This window comes from Convolutriloba macropyga, chromosome 14 (assembly GCF_964194025.1).
Source record: "Convolutriloba macropyga chromosome 14, txConMacr16.3, whole genome shotgun sequence".
Lineage (NCBI taxonomy): Eukaryota > Metazoa > Xenacoelomorpha > Acoela > Convolutidae > Convolutriloba > Convolutriloba macropyga.
Window position 1 is genome coordinate 11815643 of NC_134481.1, and position 13227 is coordinate 11828869.

The 13227-nt window shown below is 37.2% G+C and overlaps 1 protein-coding gene across 2 annotated transcripts in view; it reads right to left on the bottom strand.

Moving 5' to 3' along the window:
- Positions 1-10390: 10390 nt before the first annotated feature.
- LOC142353056 (cilia- and flagella-associated protein 157-like) overlaps positions 10391-13227 on the bottom strand; it is a 48057-nt gene continuing 45220 nt past the window's right edge. For both annotated transcript variants that reach the window (XM_075405251.1, XM_075405250.1), the window contains exon 9: positions 10391-10826. In XM_075405251.1, the coding sequence (XP_075261366.1) occupies positions 10504-10826 (323 nt within the window). In that variant the 3' untranslated portion in view covers positions 10391-10503. The remainder of the gene's footprint in view (positions 10827-13227) is intronic.

Sequence of the window (13227 nt, forward strand, 5' to 3'; positions counted from 1 at the left end):
CCTTACTCCTGTTTACGTGGCCATATACTGGTTTTTTTAGGGTAAATCTGCTCGCTTTGTTAATATTTTCCAATCACATGTTAGACGGTTTGGACTACAAGCTTGTCTGGAACTTGGTTGCAGTACACAAACTGAGTTCTTCAGTAAATGTTCTTCAAGTTTGTATATGTCCGACGCTAGTTTCCTCAATATTTTACTTCGGGCTAGCCTGAAGAATGGTGACAATACTTCGTAACTAATTTACGCAATGTAAGTTACTGTCTTGACCTCTCTTCAATGGAACCGAAAAGGGAAAAAAGAGTGAAGAATATAATAATTTTTAGCTCATTATTTTCAATTTTTTTGGCTGAAGATAATTGAAGATCATACGAATAAAGTGGGATCATCGTAGCCTCCAAATATCGTGGGAGATCAAGTAACAATTTCTCCATGAGCCGTTGTGTTTGGGAAGGTTTTGGAGCTGTAACGGCTGCTCTCCCAATCGATTGCGCCGAGGAAAGTTTTACACCGTCCAGTTCGTTTCAGCGGTTCAAAATCTGTCCGGATACTTAGTTTTCGCAGTTCGCTTTTGTAACTATATACTCGCTATGTTCTTACCGTTGGATTAAGTTCTCAGTTTGTGACTATTGGCTAATATTAGCTTTTTCGATAGCAAATTCGACTGGGTTTGCCAAAAGTCACACAATACGGGATCTCTTTATGTATAGCAATTCAATCCGATACATGAAAGAAATCGAAGACAAAGATATAAGTCTAAGACCTGTTTATGCAAAAAAACTAAAACCTTAACTAATGTCGGTTTTGTCTTGTGTACTCAGGAGTTGAAGTACCAGAAGCTTGGGTTCGTAATAGCTGAATTACATCTCCAATAAATCGTAGATGCAAGACACAGTACCAAACATTATACTGCTCAAGGATAACTTTCAATCCAGGACACAGTAACAAATTACTGCTCAAGAAAATTTAGGTCAGGTACTGCTCAAGTCAATTTGATTTTGCAGTATGTTCTTTATTTTAATGAAAGAAAGCCGTTTTCTGTGACTTCTTTAGCTTTGTGTTTTTGTTTTGCTTTTTTTATTTCCACATTTGTCTCCGCATCACGTGACAATGACTGTTCTAGTAACTATAAATAAAACTGACACTATTGCGATGACTAATGGACAACTAATCCAAAACAGTTTACCTGATCTCAGTTTTTTATGCCGATGCATTTTCTTAAGCATGCTGTGACAGCTCAGCCTCAACAATGACGGCCCTGTTTTCTTTATTGAAAACATCTTCGTCAATTGGTAGTACTGGAGCGAGGTTCACAATAAGCCTCCTGTGGAACCCAACTCTCGTTAGATTTGTTGCTGATTGGACTGTTCAATCAGAACCTGCAATTTTTTCTGTATTTCGACCAAGTTTGTAAGGCCCTCAGTTGTCAATGTTTTCGATCAACCAAATGAGATCAGCTTGGTAGAGGTTTTTGTCTGATTCTCGTTTGCAATTTTTTCGCTTGTTGAAAGTTGGCAGATACTCCTTTCGAAATTTGTCCCAGATACGGTTTGAGTAAGCTTGTGTTTTTTGAAAGAGTTTTCGACAATCCACAAACTCTTCTGCGCACGGTGAGTATGGCTGAGAAACGTTCTTGTTGCCAAGCAGGAAGTGATTTGGGGTAATAGCTTCGAAATCATTTACATAAAACCTGACTGGTGTCAATGATTTTGCATTCAATGTTTTCTAAGAAGACACATCCTGTTTGAGAAAAACATCTTCCGTAATTGATCGTTTCCCCTACACTGGATATATTGCTCTCTTGCAATTTCTGACTAGTCGTTCCCGCACTCCACCAAAGTAAGGGGCTGCGGGTGGGTTTTGAACAAAATGTTCCCTAATCCTTTCTTGGTTCCATACTGCGACATACTCTTTGAACTCTCAATCTGCTCCAACAAAATTTGACCCCTTGTCACTGATCAATTTTATCGCTTAGCCATTCCGCGCTATGAACCGCAAAGATGACAACTGTCAGTATCCAGCTTTGGAAATATCCCTACATGCGCGGCTCGTACTATTAGTCATGTGAAAAAACAGCAAAACAACACCATCGCTTTTCTTTTCTGCGGCCAATTTTCACTGTAAGATGGCCAAAATAATGTACGTTCACCGTTTGCAAAACCTGCTGAAGCTTCTAGCCTTTTTGTAAGTAGCTCTGCCATCATGAGCCATTTTTTGCAATCTGCTTCTTCGGCACATGATACATTTATTCTTTATTGAACATAAGGCATTTCTCACGCCAATAATTGAGAATATTTGCTGAACTATGTTTTTTACATGTTGAGTCCCTTCATGGTTGTTTTACTTGTGCTCATTACGCAAGAATAACTCGACAACGTGATGTTTGCAACGTATTAAAATTTGATGCTTTGCACTGAAGTCCGATTGATTTTTTTTCATATTCTGCTTTCCGCACGAATAAATCCCTTTTGTCAAAAAAGATGTAAATAAAAAAACTTACTTTTTTAGAAACTTCTTCTTCAATTTTGAGAGATTTCATCTCTTCTGCAAACTGTTGTTGCTGTAGTAATCTGAAGATTGTTGCTTGGGCACTTTTCATTTCCTCAATGCGAATTACCTTTTTTGGTGCTTTTGTTTTGCTCAACGCCCGCTGTACGTATGCCATTGTATTTTCAAGCCGGCTGAATTTGCTTAATCGTTCCAATTGAGCGATTGGCCTTTTTCTTCATTTGGGGATATGAAAACAAATTGTTCGATGGTTTCGTCGGAAGCGAGTGTAAAATTCACCTGTTCAGGCCCTTCATTGTTTGGTTGCTTCAAACAGGCCGGCCCATAGTGCCACTCACTTTTCTTAAGCTCGTCAACTGTGATGGCTGTTGTCCCGATATCGGCTGAGTTGTTGATACCACTCACATGACTCCACTGTGAAATGTCAGTTGAGTCGAATACCTCAGCAAATCAATTGGAAAACAGTAGGGGGTGTCTGTCCAAAAGTTACAACTTTGAGTCTTTGATTTATGTTCTTTTATTATATCTTCCTTTAGTCTAACTGCCATGACTGCCGCTTGTAGTTCCAAACGTGGTATCAAAATGTGTTGCATTGGTGCGACTTTGCATTTTCCAACTACAAATGCTACGTCTGCTGAGTATTCCCTGGGCTACAAACGTAGGTATGCTACCGCACAATTTGGGTCCACCGATGCGTCAGCGAAGACAGGAACTTCCTTTTTGTTCTTGGTTGTGCTGAAGTATTGTTTACCAATGCTGGCTCCGGCAACATCCGGAAGCTGACCTTTCCATTCAGAAACTCCTCTTCTTCTTCAGGTTCCACTGAGTTGTCCCAATGTTTCCCCTTTTTTGTTTAGAAGCTCTTCACGAGGCGTCTCAATTGAACTCTGAAGGGTGCTAACATTCCAACAGGTTCAAACACTGAAAAAACTATAAACAAGATCTTCCTCTTGGTGATTAGTGTTTCAACTTTTTTGCTACTTACTATGCAAACCTGCAAATTATCTTCAGTAACAGTCGACTGAAGTCCAAGCACGGACGAACCAACCTTATAAGGTTCCATTTCAACTTTCTTCGTGTCGCTGATTTTTCTCAAGTCCTCAGAGTTTTCTTCAGTAAATCTACTGCAGTTGGTGAACCACGTTTTCAGTTCAAATCCATGTTTCAACAGGAAAGGCTGTAATGGTTAAAAACATTGATAGCTTCTTCAAGAGTGTCGTCTCACTTGATTAAATTCTCCATGTAGAGGTTGTTTTGATTTGCCTTCGCAGCAATTGGAAACTCGTCCTCATCGTCAATCGCCACTCGCTTCAGAGCGTAGTTTGCACATGTTGCTGAACTCTCTGCGTCAAAAACATGACGTTGATACTTAAAAGTTTGCGCATATTCAATCATTGTTTGTCGCCAAAGAAAACTCAGGTAGTTTTTAACTCGTTCAGGAACTTGCACTTGCAGAAACATTGATGCATAATCTGCGGATAGGGCTATTGGTCGTTCCCAAAATCAAAATGTGGTTCCGATCAATCCATGTAGTAGATCGGGTCTGGCTAACAACTTGTCATTCAGGCATACATCTTTGTAATTTGCTGCAGCGTTGCAAACATGGCGACCTTTACCAGGTTTGTTTGGGTTCACAACTGGCGAATACCATTTCTTTCTTTAAGTGCCTATGACTTCCGATTTAACGAGGATCTTCTTAAATAATTTTTAAACAATTGACTGTTGATACAATATTTTCAAATTTGGCTCTCGTTGGCATCTTCGTTCCATAGAGTAGAGGTGACCTAGGGCAGAGCCGTAGTTTGGAGGATTAGGTTCTGGTTTACTCCAGAGCAGGCCTACTTCGTAAAGGTTGTCGTGGTCTCTAGGAGCTTCTGATCTTGTTGCTCTTTCTTTGATTGATTGAACACGTTAATTTTGGAGGCATAGGTTTCTATGTCCCGCCACGATTGAACAATTTCGGTCATTTTTACGTCGTCTGTGCTGGGAAAATGACAAACTTCATGTCCCTTTTATCCGCACTTTGTTTCAATTTGTTGGAGTTTTAGTTGGTGTTCCACAAAGAAATCGACAGGTGTACAAACGCCTCAATCGAGTGTTCCCTTGAATGTATTACTTTTTTAGGCACCTTTTCCGACTTCAGATCGTTCGTTCCGTGTAAGCCGGCTATTTCAAGTGTTAACTGGGTGTCTTCGGCTTTCCTCTTCTCTTGAACGCTTAGATCTTTTAATCATACCGTTGATACACCATCGAGGAAAGCATGTGTGTTTGGTCGGTTATTGTCACTCTGGATTAAGACGGGAATAGTCTGAAGACAGCTTGTCCCTTCGTTACTTTGACTCATTAATGCAACATTTTTGTTGACAGCGTGATTGCCCTTGTCCACTTGATTTTTTTAAGTGTAGCAACTGGTTGTGCTGCTTTTAGGCACTTGCATTTAAAACACACGCGTTGACTTTGCAATCTTTGATTGCATGTCCCTTTCCCAGACACCCATAACATAATCTTTGCTTCCGTATAGACTACTTCCGACTACTTCTTATCAATTTTTAATACACATTTTCTTGAATAATGGACAGTTCCAAAAATGATGGGTGCCATCACCAAGCGGACATTGATCGCTTTGTACTTGCTTCGTTTCCTTTACCTTGGAACTTGCACTGAATTTTGATGTCTTGGAGAACCGTTTTTCACCATTTGCATTGAGTCAGATTTCTTTGCGCCCACTTTTAAACATGAGAATCCTTCATGCACGAATGTCGTTCCAGATAGCCACTTTTCAAACATTTTTATGTCTGGCCAGTCCTCGACCTTGCCATCGACAAAGAAGAACCACTTCTCTTTGAGTGTTACATGCGTTCTTCCAATTTTTTTTCTAGATTGCTGCAGGCAGCATGTAAAATTTTCCAGAGTATCTCATTCCAAAGACTGCTTACTTTGCTTTGCCTGTTAGTAAGGCTTTCAATTGGCTCATTTTTTGTTTGGGGAACCGTGCGTATATCCACTGTTGCCATAAACATGCTAGACTATTCAGTCCACTCAGGGGGTTTTTGCGTCAAAACCATTCAACTTTATTCTTGGCAATCTGCTACTGCCTGAATGTCCAATTTTTGTGCCCATACCTATTTTGCGCAAAACATCTTTGTCTTCAACACTTGATGAACAGTCCTGAGAGACTAGATGTCGTGAATAATGCCTCTCTTCACTCCGTTAAGGAGTGACATCAAAGCGTGTTTTTGGTCGATTTGATGTTTGTGTTTCGCTCATTGTACTGGCCCACTCCGAGACATCTCTCTTTTTTTGTAATGCAATTGAAAAGCGACTTGTGACGAGCTTTTGTTGACTGCGAACGTACATCACCCTTCTACAATGTTGTGATTTGCAACTTGCTTTCTAGCTCTTGCTCCATTTTCGAGGTTGATGCTGCATCTCCAATTGTTTCATCTGCATTTCCAAATCCAGCTTCTTTCTCTAAAATTGCAATTTTCAAGTTGCTTTTCTCTTGTGAACTCATCTTCAAAATCCCTCATTTTTCTCAATCGTTCGTTTCACTGATGATGTTTCCGAAACGTTATCTGTTTTTTGATTGTTTTTTGTTCATTTCGTTTAACGGTGTTCACTGTCGCGCGGCTTGTATTGTCATTTGCTTCTAAGAGACAACAATATTGATCTGCCAGCAATTAACCAGTTTCAAACGCGATAGCAGTTGAATGATTTTGTTAATTTGACATACTTTTCTGTCCATAAATATATGGTAACCGATCGTTTTTTGTGCTAATTTATGTTTGTTATTCTAATTTGTGTTCTAGTTTGTTGGTATAATTTATGATTGCTCTAAATTGTTGTTCTAATTTGATGTTCTAATTTATGATTGCGAAGGGAAATCATCGCTTCGTGTTTCACAAAACTGTTGAAGGTGGTTGTCAATTGCTTTTATCTGTTGATAGATTGTTTTGAGTTCGCTAGAACAATCCCCGTTTTGAATTATGTCTTATCCTTCTTGCGTTTTTGCTCGAAGTTGGTGTAAGCAGCTCTGATTCTGCTGCATTTCGAGATTGCTGCGAAGCCTTGATTAAGTCGTTTTGTGCCGTAATTTAGGAAACAGCTTGATTCTTTACTGATAACCTCGTGGTCTGAGAATGTACGAGTTGACTCACTCAATGAAATTTACAGAAGTTCATTTTCCACTCTTAGGGTCGGCGAACCAAATGTAACGGCTGCTGTCCCAATCCATTGCAATGAGGAAAGTTTTACACCGCCCAGTTCGTTTCAGTGATTCAAAATCTGTCCGGATATTTTTTTTGTTTTTTCAGTTCACTTTTGTAACTGTATATCCGCTATGTTCTTACCGTTGCATTAGAATTTCAATTTGAGAATATTGGCTAATTTTAGTTTTTTGTTATCAAATTGGACTGGTTTTGCTACAGGTCACACAATACGGGGTCCCTTTGTATATACCAGTTCAATCCGATACGTGAAACAAATTGAAGACAAAGATATAAGTCTAAGACCGGTTTATGCAAATATACTAAAACCTTAACTAATGTCAGTTTCGTCTTGTGTACTTACGAGCTGATATACTAGAAGCTAGAGTTGGTAACAGTTGAATTGCAATTCCAATAATTCGTAGATAAAAGATACTGTAACAAAGAATATGCAGCTCAAGGATATCTTTAAATACAAAACACAGTAACAATTTACTGCTCACGATTAAACTGAAAGAAAAACACAAAAACACGTTATTTACTGCTCAAGTCAGTTTTTTTGCAAATCTGCTGATGTATAGGAAGAAAGCCGTTTTCTGCGACTGCCCCATCTGTGTCTTATAGTTTTGCTTTTGTTATTTCCCCTTTTTCTCCACATCAAGTGATTATGACGGTACTACTAACTATATCTAAAACTGGTTATATTACTATGACAACTGAACATCTAATACAAACGAGTTTCCCTATCACTGTATTTTATGTTGATGCATTTTCTTAAGCACGCTGTGAAAGCTCAGTCTGAACATGAGCCTTGGTTAGCACTGTTTATTAAGTGTATGCGTAGTTTTTTATTCCCTGATCAAATAAGTTTGCATCCAAACCATTTTATTTCTCAGCTTTTTTTGGAATGGTTCTTTTACTATTTGAAGCCAATAGAACAATACCTAAAACATAATACTGTCATCCCGAAAAAACTCTGGCTTATAAAACACCAAGATGGCGCAATCTTGAAAGTTTTTTAAAAAAGAATATACATTTTTTTAAAACAATTGGTCCAATTTCTAATCAAAACTAAGCCTACTGTCAGACTAAATATAACAAGAAGCCTAATCGGATTGAATATTTCGGAGAAATTATATGAAACCAGGGCTTGAGAAAGTGTTTCTATGACTCAACGTGTTTAAACACTCAGTAACTGTCCATGTCCTCATTTTCCCCCGCAAGATATGGTTTAACAAATTTATGAGGAACAAATTTAATAGAAAATCTATTAGAAAATCTATTGCACAAATCAGAAAATCTATTCCACAAAAAAATATATCTATTCCACAAAAAAGAAAAACTATTCGGCAATAACTTTACTCGTCTTTAATGTACTAGCATTGAGTCAATTGCACTCCTCGGTAGTTGTTGTTCACGCTATTGAGCAAAAGCTAATAGTATCCTTGAAAAAGCAACTAAAGTGTGCATTACAGGCAACATATTTTAGACAAAGTTTTCAATCTGCTTAAGATAATAAACGCCGTCGGAAAATACTCACCATAAAACTCTTTTAGCGAACAAAAAGATTACAAATAAAACAGTTACCACATGTTTCTACTCCATCAACTGGACACCCATTAGACACTTGGAGTATTCATGAGTCTAACAGGACAAAAATTATTTTCTAGCAAAATTCAGAACTCATTTGTGAGATTGGCGTTACCAGATTGGAATGAACTACAATGGAAGGTTGCTTGTTCAATATGGCGTGACTATAGGAACATGGCATGAGTTGGAAACGTCAATTGGACATGCTGTTTTGGGGTTGACGTATAAAAAAGTATAATCTTACCGTTTCTTTTCGTTTAATTGGTGACAAAAGTGAATAAATTTAACTTTTTTGCAATGTTGAAGTAAAAAGTAATTTGTAAATATTTACACTGCCAGAGTAACATCAGTTGTATACTCCTAGAAGTGGTTCGGAATGCGGTGCTGTGTTTTTATATTTATATTGTTCGAAATGTAAAAGTCCCAGTTCATAGTTCAATTGCTTTAGGTCTTTCATTGGTTTGGCATCGAAATATCCTGCTTGCTCTAGCATCTCTTACAATAATAACACAAATCAGTTGAAACTCTTGAAAATCTGTTGCTTTTTCGAAGCTCACCGAACAAAAAACAAGTTCTGAAAAGAAAAAGGACTTTTCCCTTGCCCCCCCCCCCCAGCTAATTTGGTACATATGAATTGCAAGCCCTCAAAGCGTGCTATAATGCTATGATATTTTACTATGTAAAGTCACGTGTTCCATAACTAAGGGGTGTAATCGAGACGTCCAGTGAATATCGATCATGCATGTCGCTACTTTCGACAATGTCTCTTGGCCTATATTACAAAGTTACAAGTCATTACAAAGTTACTAAAAATAACAAGAAGCCTAATCGGATTGAAAATTTCGGAGAAATAATATGAAACCAGGGCTTGAGAAAGTGTTTCTTTGACTCACCATGTTTAAACACTCCGTAACTGTCCATGTCCTCATTTTCCCCCGCAAGATATGGTTTAACAAATTTATGAGGAACAAATTTAATAGAAAATCTATTAGAAAATCTATTGCACAAATCAGAAAATCTATTCCACAAAAAAAAATATCTATTCCACAAAAAAGAAAAACTATTCGGCAATAACTTTACTCGTCTTTAATGTACTAGCATTGAGTCATTTGCACTACTCGGTAGTTGTTTTTCACGCTATTGAGCAAAATCTAATAGTATCCTTGAAAAAGCAACTAAAGTGTGCATTACAGGCAACATATTTTAGACAAAGTTTTCAATCTGCTTAAGATAATAAACGCAGTCGGAAAATACTCACCATAAAACTCATTTAGCGAACAAAAAGATTACAAATAAAACAGTTACCACCTGTTTTTACTCCATCAACTGGACATCCATTAGACACTTGGAGTATTCATGAGTCTAACAGGACAAAAATTATTTTCTAGCAAAATTCAGAACTCATTTGTGAGATTGGCGTTACCAGATTGGAATGAACTACAATGGAAGGTTGCTTGTTCAATATGGCGTGACTATAGGAACATGGCATGAAATTGGAAACGTCAATTGGACATGCTCTTTTGGGGTTGACGTATAAAAAGGTATAATCTTACCGTTTCTTTTCGTTTAATTTGTGACAAAAGTGAATAAAATAAACTTTTTTGTAATGTTGAAGTAATAAGTAATTTGTAAATATTTACACTGCCAGAGTAACATCAGTTGTATACTCCTAGAAGTGGTTCGGAATGCGGTGCTGCTTTTTTATTTTTATATTGTTCGAAATGTAAAAGTCCCAGTTCATAGTTCAATTGTTTTAGGCCTTTCATTGGTTTGGCATCGAAATATCCTGCTTGCTCTAGCATCTCTTACAATAATAACACAAATCAGTTGAAACTCTTGAAAATCAGTTGCTTTGTCGAAGCTCACCGAAAAAAACAAGTTCTGAAAAGAAAAAGGACCCCCCCCCCCCCCCAGCTAAATGGGTACATATGATTTGCAAGCCCTCAAAGCGTGCTATAATGCTATGATATTTTACTATGTAAAGTCACGTGTTCCATAACTAAGGGGTGTAATCGATACGTCCAGTGAATCTTGATCATGCATGTCGCTACTTTCGACAATGTCTCTTGGCCTATATTACAAGTTACAAGTCATAGCGCAATACTTTATTCGATGACTTTCTACTAATGAAAACAACTATTTTTTCAGCACTCAGCCAAAATATTTCATAAAGTCTTCAGCAGGTTTTAGTACAACTTCTCCTTTATTTTCTCAGAGGAGCGTGAAATGTTAGTGGATCAACTTTTTTCACATTTGCCTCTTTTTCTTCATCTTCGGTGAGAATTTTTCTTCGTGCCATGAAAATAGCCTTAGGTACTGAAACAGTTTGACAAGCTATAGATCGCATAAGTACTGGTTCAACACCCGCCATCGTGCTTCGCCTGGTTGCCGAAAGGGGTTCCCGTTTTGTGCGGAATTCGGTTGCGCTGGCTCGTTTGGATCCCGGTAGAGGAACTAAGCCCAGTACTCCCCCTTTGTAGCCAGCGTATTGTCTAGAAGCTTTGGTTCCAAAAATGTTGCTCGTATCTAGAAAAGTCGAAAACTCAAAACAACTCTATTCAAAAAAATAATCGAGAAGTTGTTACGGCAGAGAAATAAATCGTCAAAATTTGTCAAAAAAATTATTTGTAAATTATATAAATATTTGAATTGAAAGTTTAAATTTTTATTATTTAGAGATCTGAATTCAGATGACAGAAGATACAAACAATTATCATGAAGCAGTAAATCAATTCACCACCTTGGACACCATACAAGTGCCTCAGGAGGTGCCGATTTAAATTTTCTAATGAAAATTATATTTTCCTATAATATTTTACTTAATGGTAAATTACAAAAACAGTATACAAATAATGCACAAGTTACTGTCTATATTTATAAAGTGTTGCAAACAATGGATTCTAGGGAACTATTTGAAAACAATTAATCATTTTCTAAATAGAAGTTGTCCTTTGACCGTGAAATGTCTTGTTGAACGTGTTTGACTCTGAATGCATGTTACTTTGTTCCAACTCTCGCTAGCCGGGCTAAGATTTCAAGACTTTGCCTTCGACCAGTGCATGCATACGCGAGTAAAATGCAAGTCAAATTGCATTTCTTGGAAACGCAATGGAGGATTATTTGGAAAAAAATTGCAGCGTTGAAGAAAAGTTCCAACGCGTTACAGTAGTTACTAAAATGTCTGCATCAGATAGTACAGTCCAGATAACCTTTAAACCATCAGTCACTTCAAAGTATGTTCAATGAACCAAGCATACGTCTCCTAGAAGCCGGACCAGGCGAAAAAAATTGAAGAAGGATCCGAAAAAGTTAGAGATAAAAAAGAAAAACTGTCGACAGTCTTATTTTTAAGCTCAAAAAAGTTCTAATTTGGTTAGCAATTTCTTTAGATTTGATCAACAATGTTAATTTAGACTCTTAACTTGACGATAAGCGTAAAATCAAAAACAGTTAAAAAAGTATTTTAATGAACTCTGATAATTTAATGCGCTAAGTCAAGTGTATAAACATTCAATTATAGTGCAGGGCCTTTTTGATTTATCCAAAACAATTTGATTCCGTTCTTTAACTTTAAACGTTTTCCGGTCAATTTGCCCGAGGAATTCTCCATTCCATTTAATCGAGAGAATGAGTGATGAAACGAAAGTGAAAATTGTGACAAATGTAATACAAAAAAGTTTATCGAAACGTAAAGTCATAGCCGGAATAAAGTCATAGTCGACAAAATACGAGAAACGACTCGAGCAGTACTACAAATTTATCACTAAACAAATCATGCCTAAATTCGAAATTAAAAAATGACGCATAATTCAATTACTAATTGCCAAATAAATCGATGGAACGTAAAGTGAAGACGCAGCTTTTAGTTAAAAATGCTAGCACCGCTTTTCTTTTAGGTTGTGGGTAGGTAGACGGGGACTGATAGGGTGTTAACAACTGAGAATGCAAGTCTTGGATGAGATATGGATAAATAGGCGTACGGATAAGTAGATTTAGGATGGGGCGGTAGGTTGATTGGGGGTAGGCGGGGTAGCTAGATGGGGCTTAGCTAGGTGAAGGTGGGAAGTAGAGGTAAATTGGTGATGTTTTTAATTTGAATAGGGAAGAGAGCCGAAAAATGTATTTTGAGAAGTTGACCGTGGCTATCAAATATACGATAAAAAATACGATAACAATGGCACAACTGTCTTTTCAGAAAAGTGCTATATAGCTGACAGGAGATGTCGGTTCCCACCTCTTCCCATCGAATTTCAGAGCCTTTAGTTATCAATGAACTTAGCAATTATTAAAATTTTGTGACAAATGACAAACTTTAGAGAAGGTTACGAGGTTTTCAAATGAAAAAACCAAGAGCTTTTTTGAGGGCCAAGAAACAATGTGGAGCAGATTTTGTTTTCTCCTCAACGAATTTCGTTTCGCAACTTTCTCCTTTAATTAAAGAGCTAGGATAACTGAATTTTTTGTTATAAGTTGTTGTGTTTAGAACAACAGGAAAAATATATGAGAGCCATAGGTAAATTGCAACTTTCAAGGTAAATTACACGTTTCCAATTAAAAATATCACAAGACCAAATCTTTTTCTTCTAAGTGTAAAAATAATGAGAAAAAAAGTAAAGCTTCAATTTATGCATCAAACGATTTAAGAGAAAATACGAGGAACTGCAACCTCTTTTTTTTAGAAATTTGCTATAAACGCAATCGTAGTTTAAGGATGAAAAAAACTACAGCTGCTAGTAAAAAAAAGAAGAACATTTTTTCCATTCATTCTTCTATAGGCTAGTTTTTTTTCAGTTCACAGCTCAAAACTCAATAATTGCGAACCATTTTTTTAATGAATAGAAATATTGTCCGAAAAAATTTTTTGAGAGCAAATAGTTTGGCTGTCTGTGGATCAGTATAGACCGTATGTATCAATATTGGGCTCAAG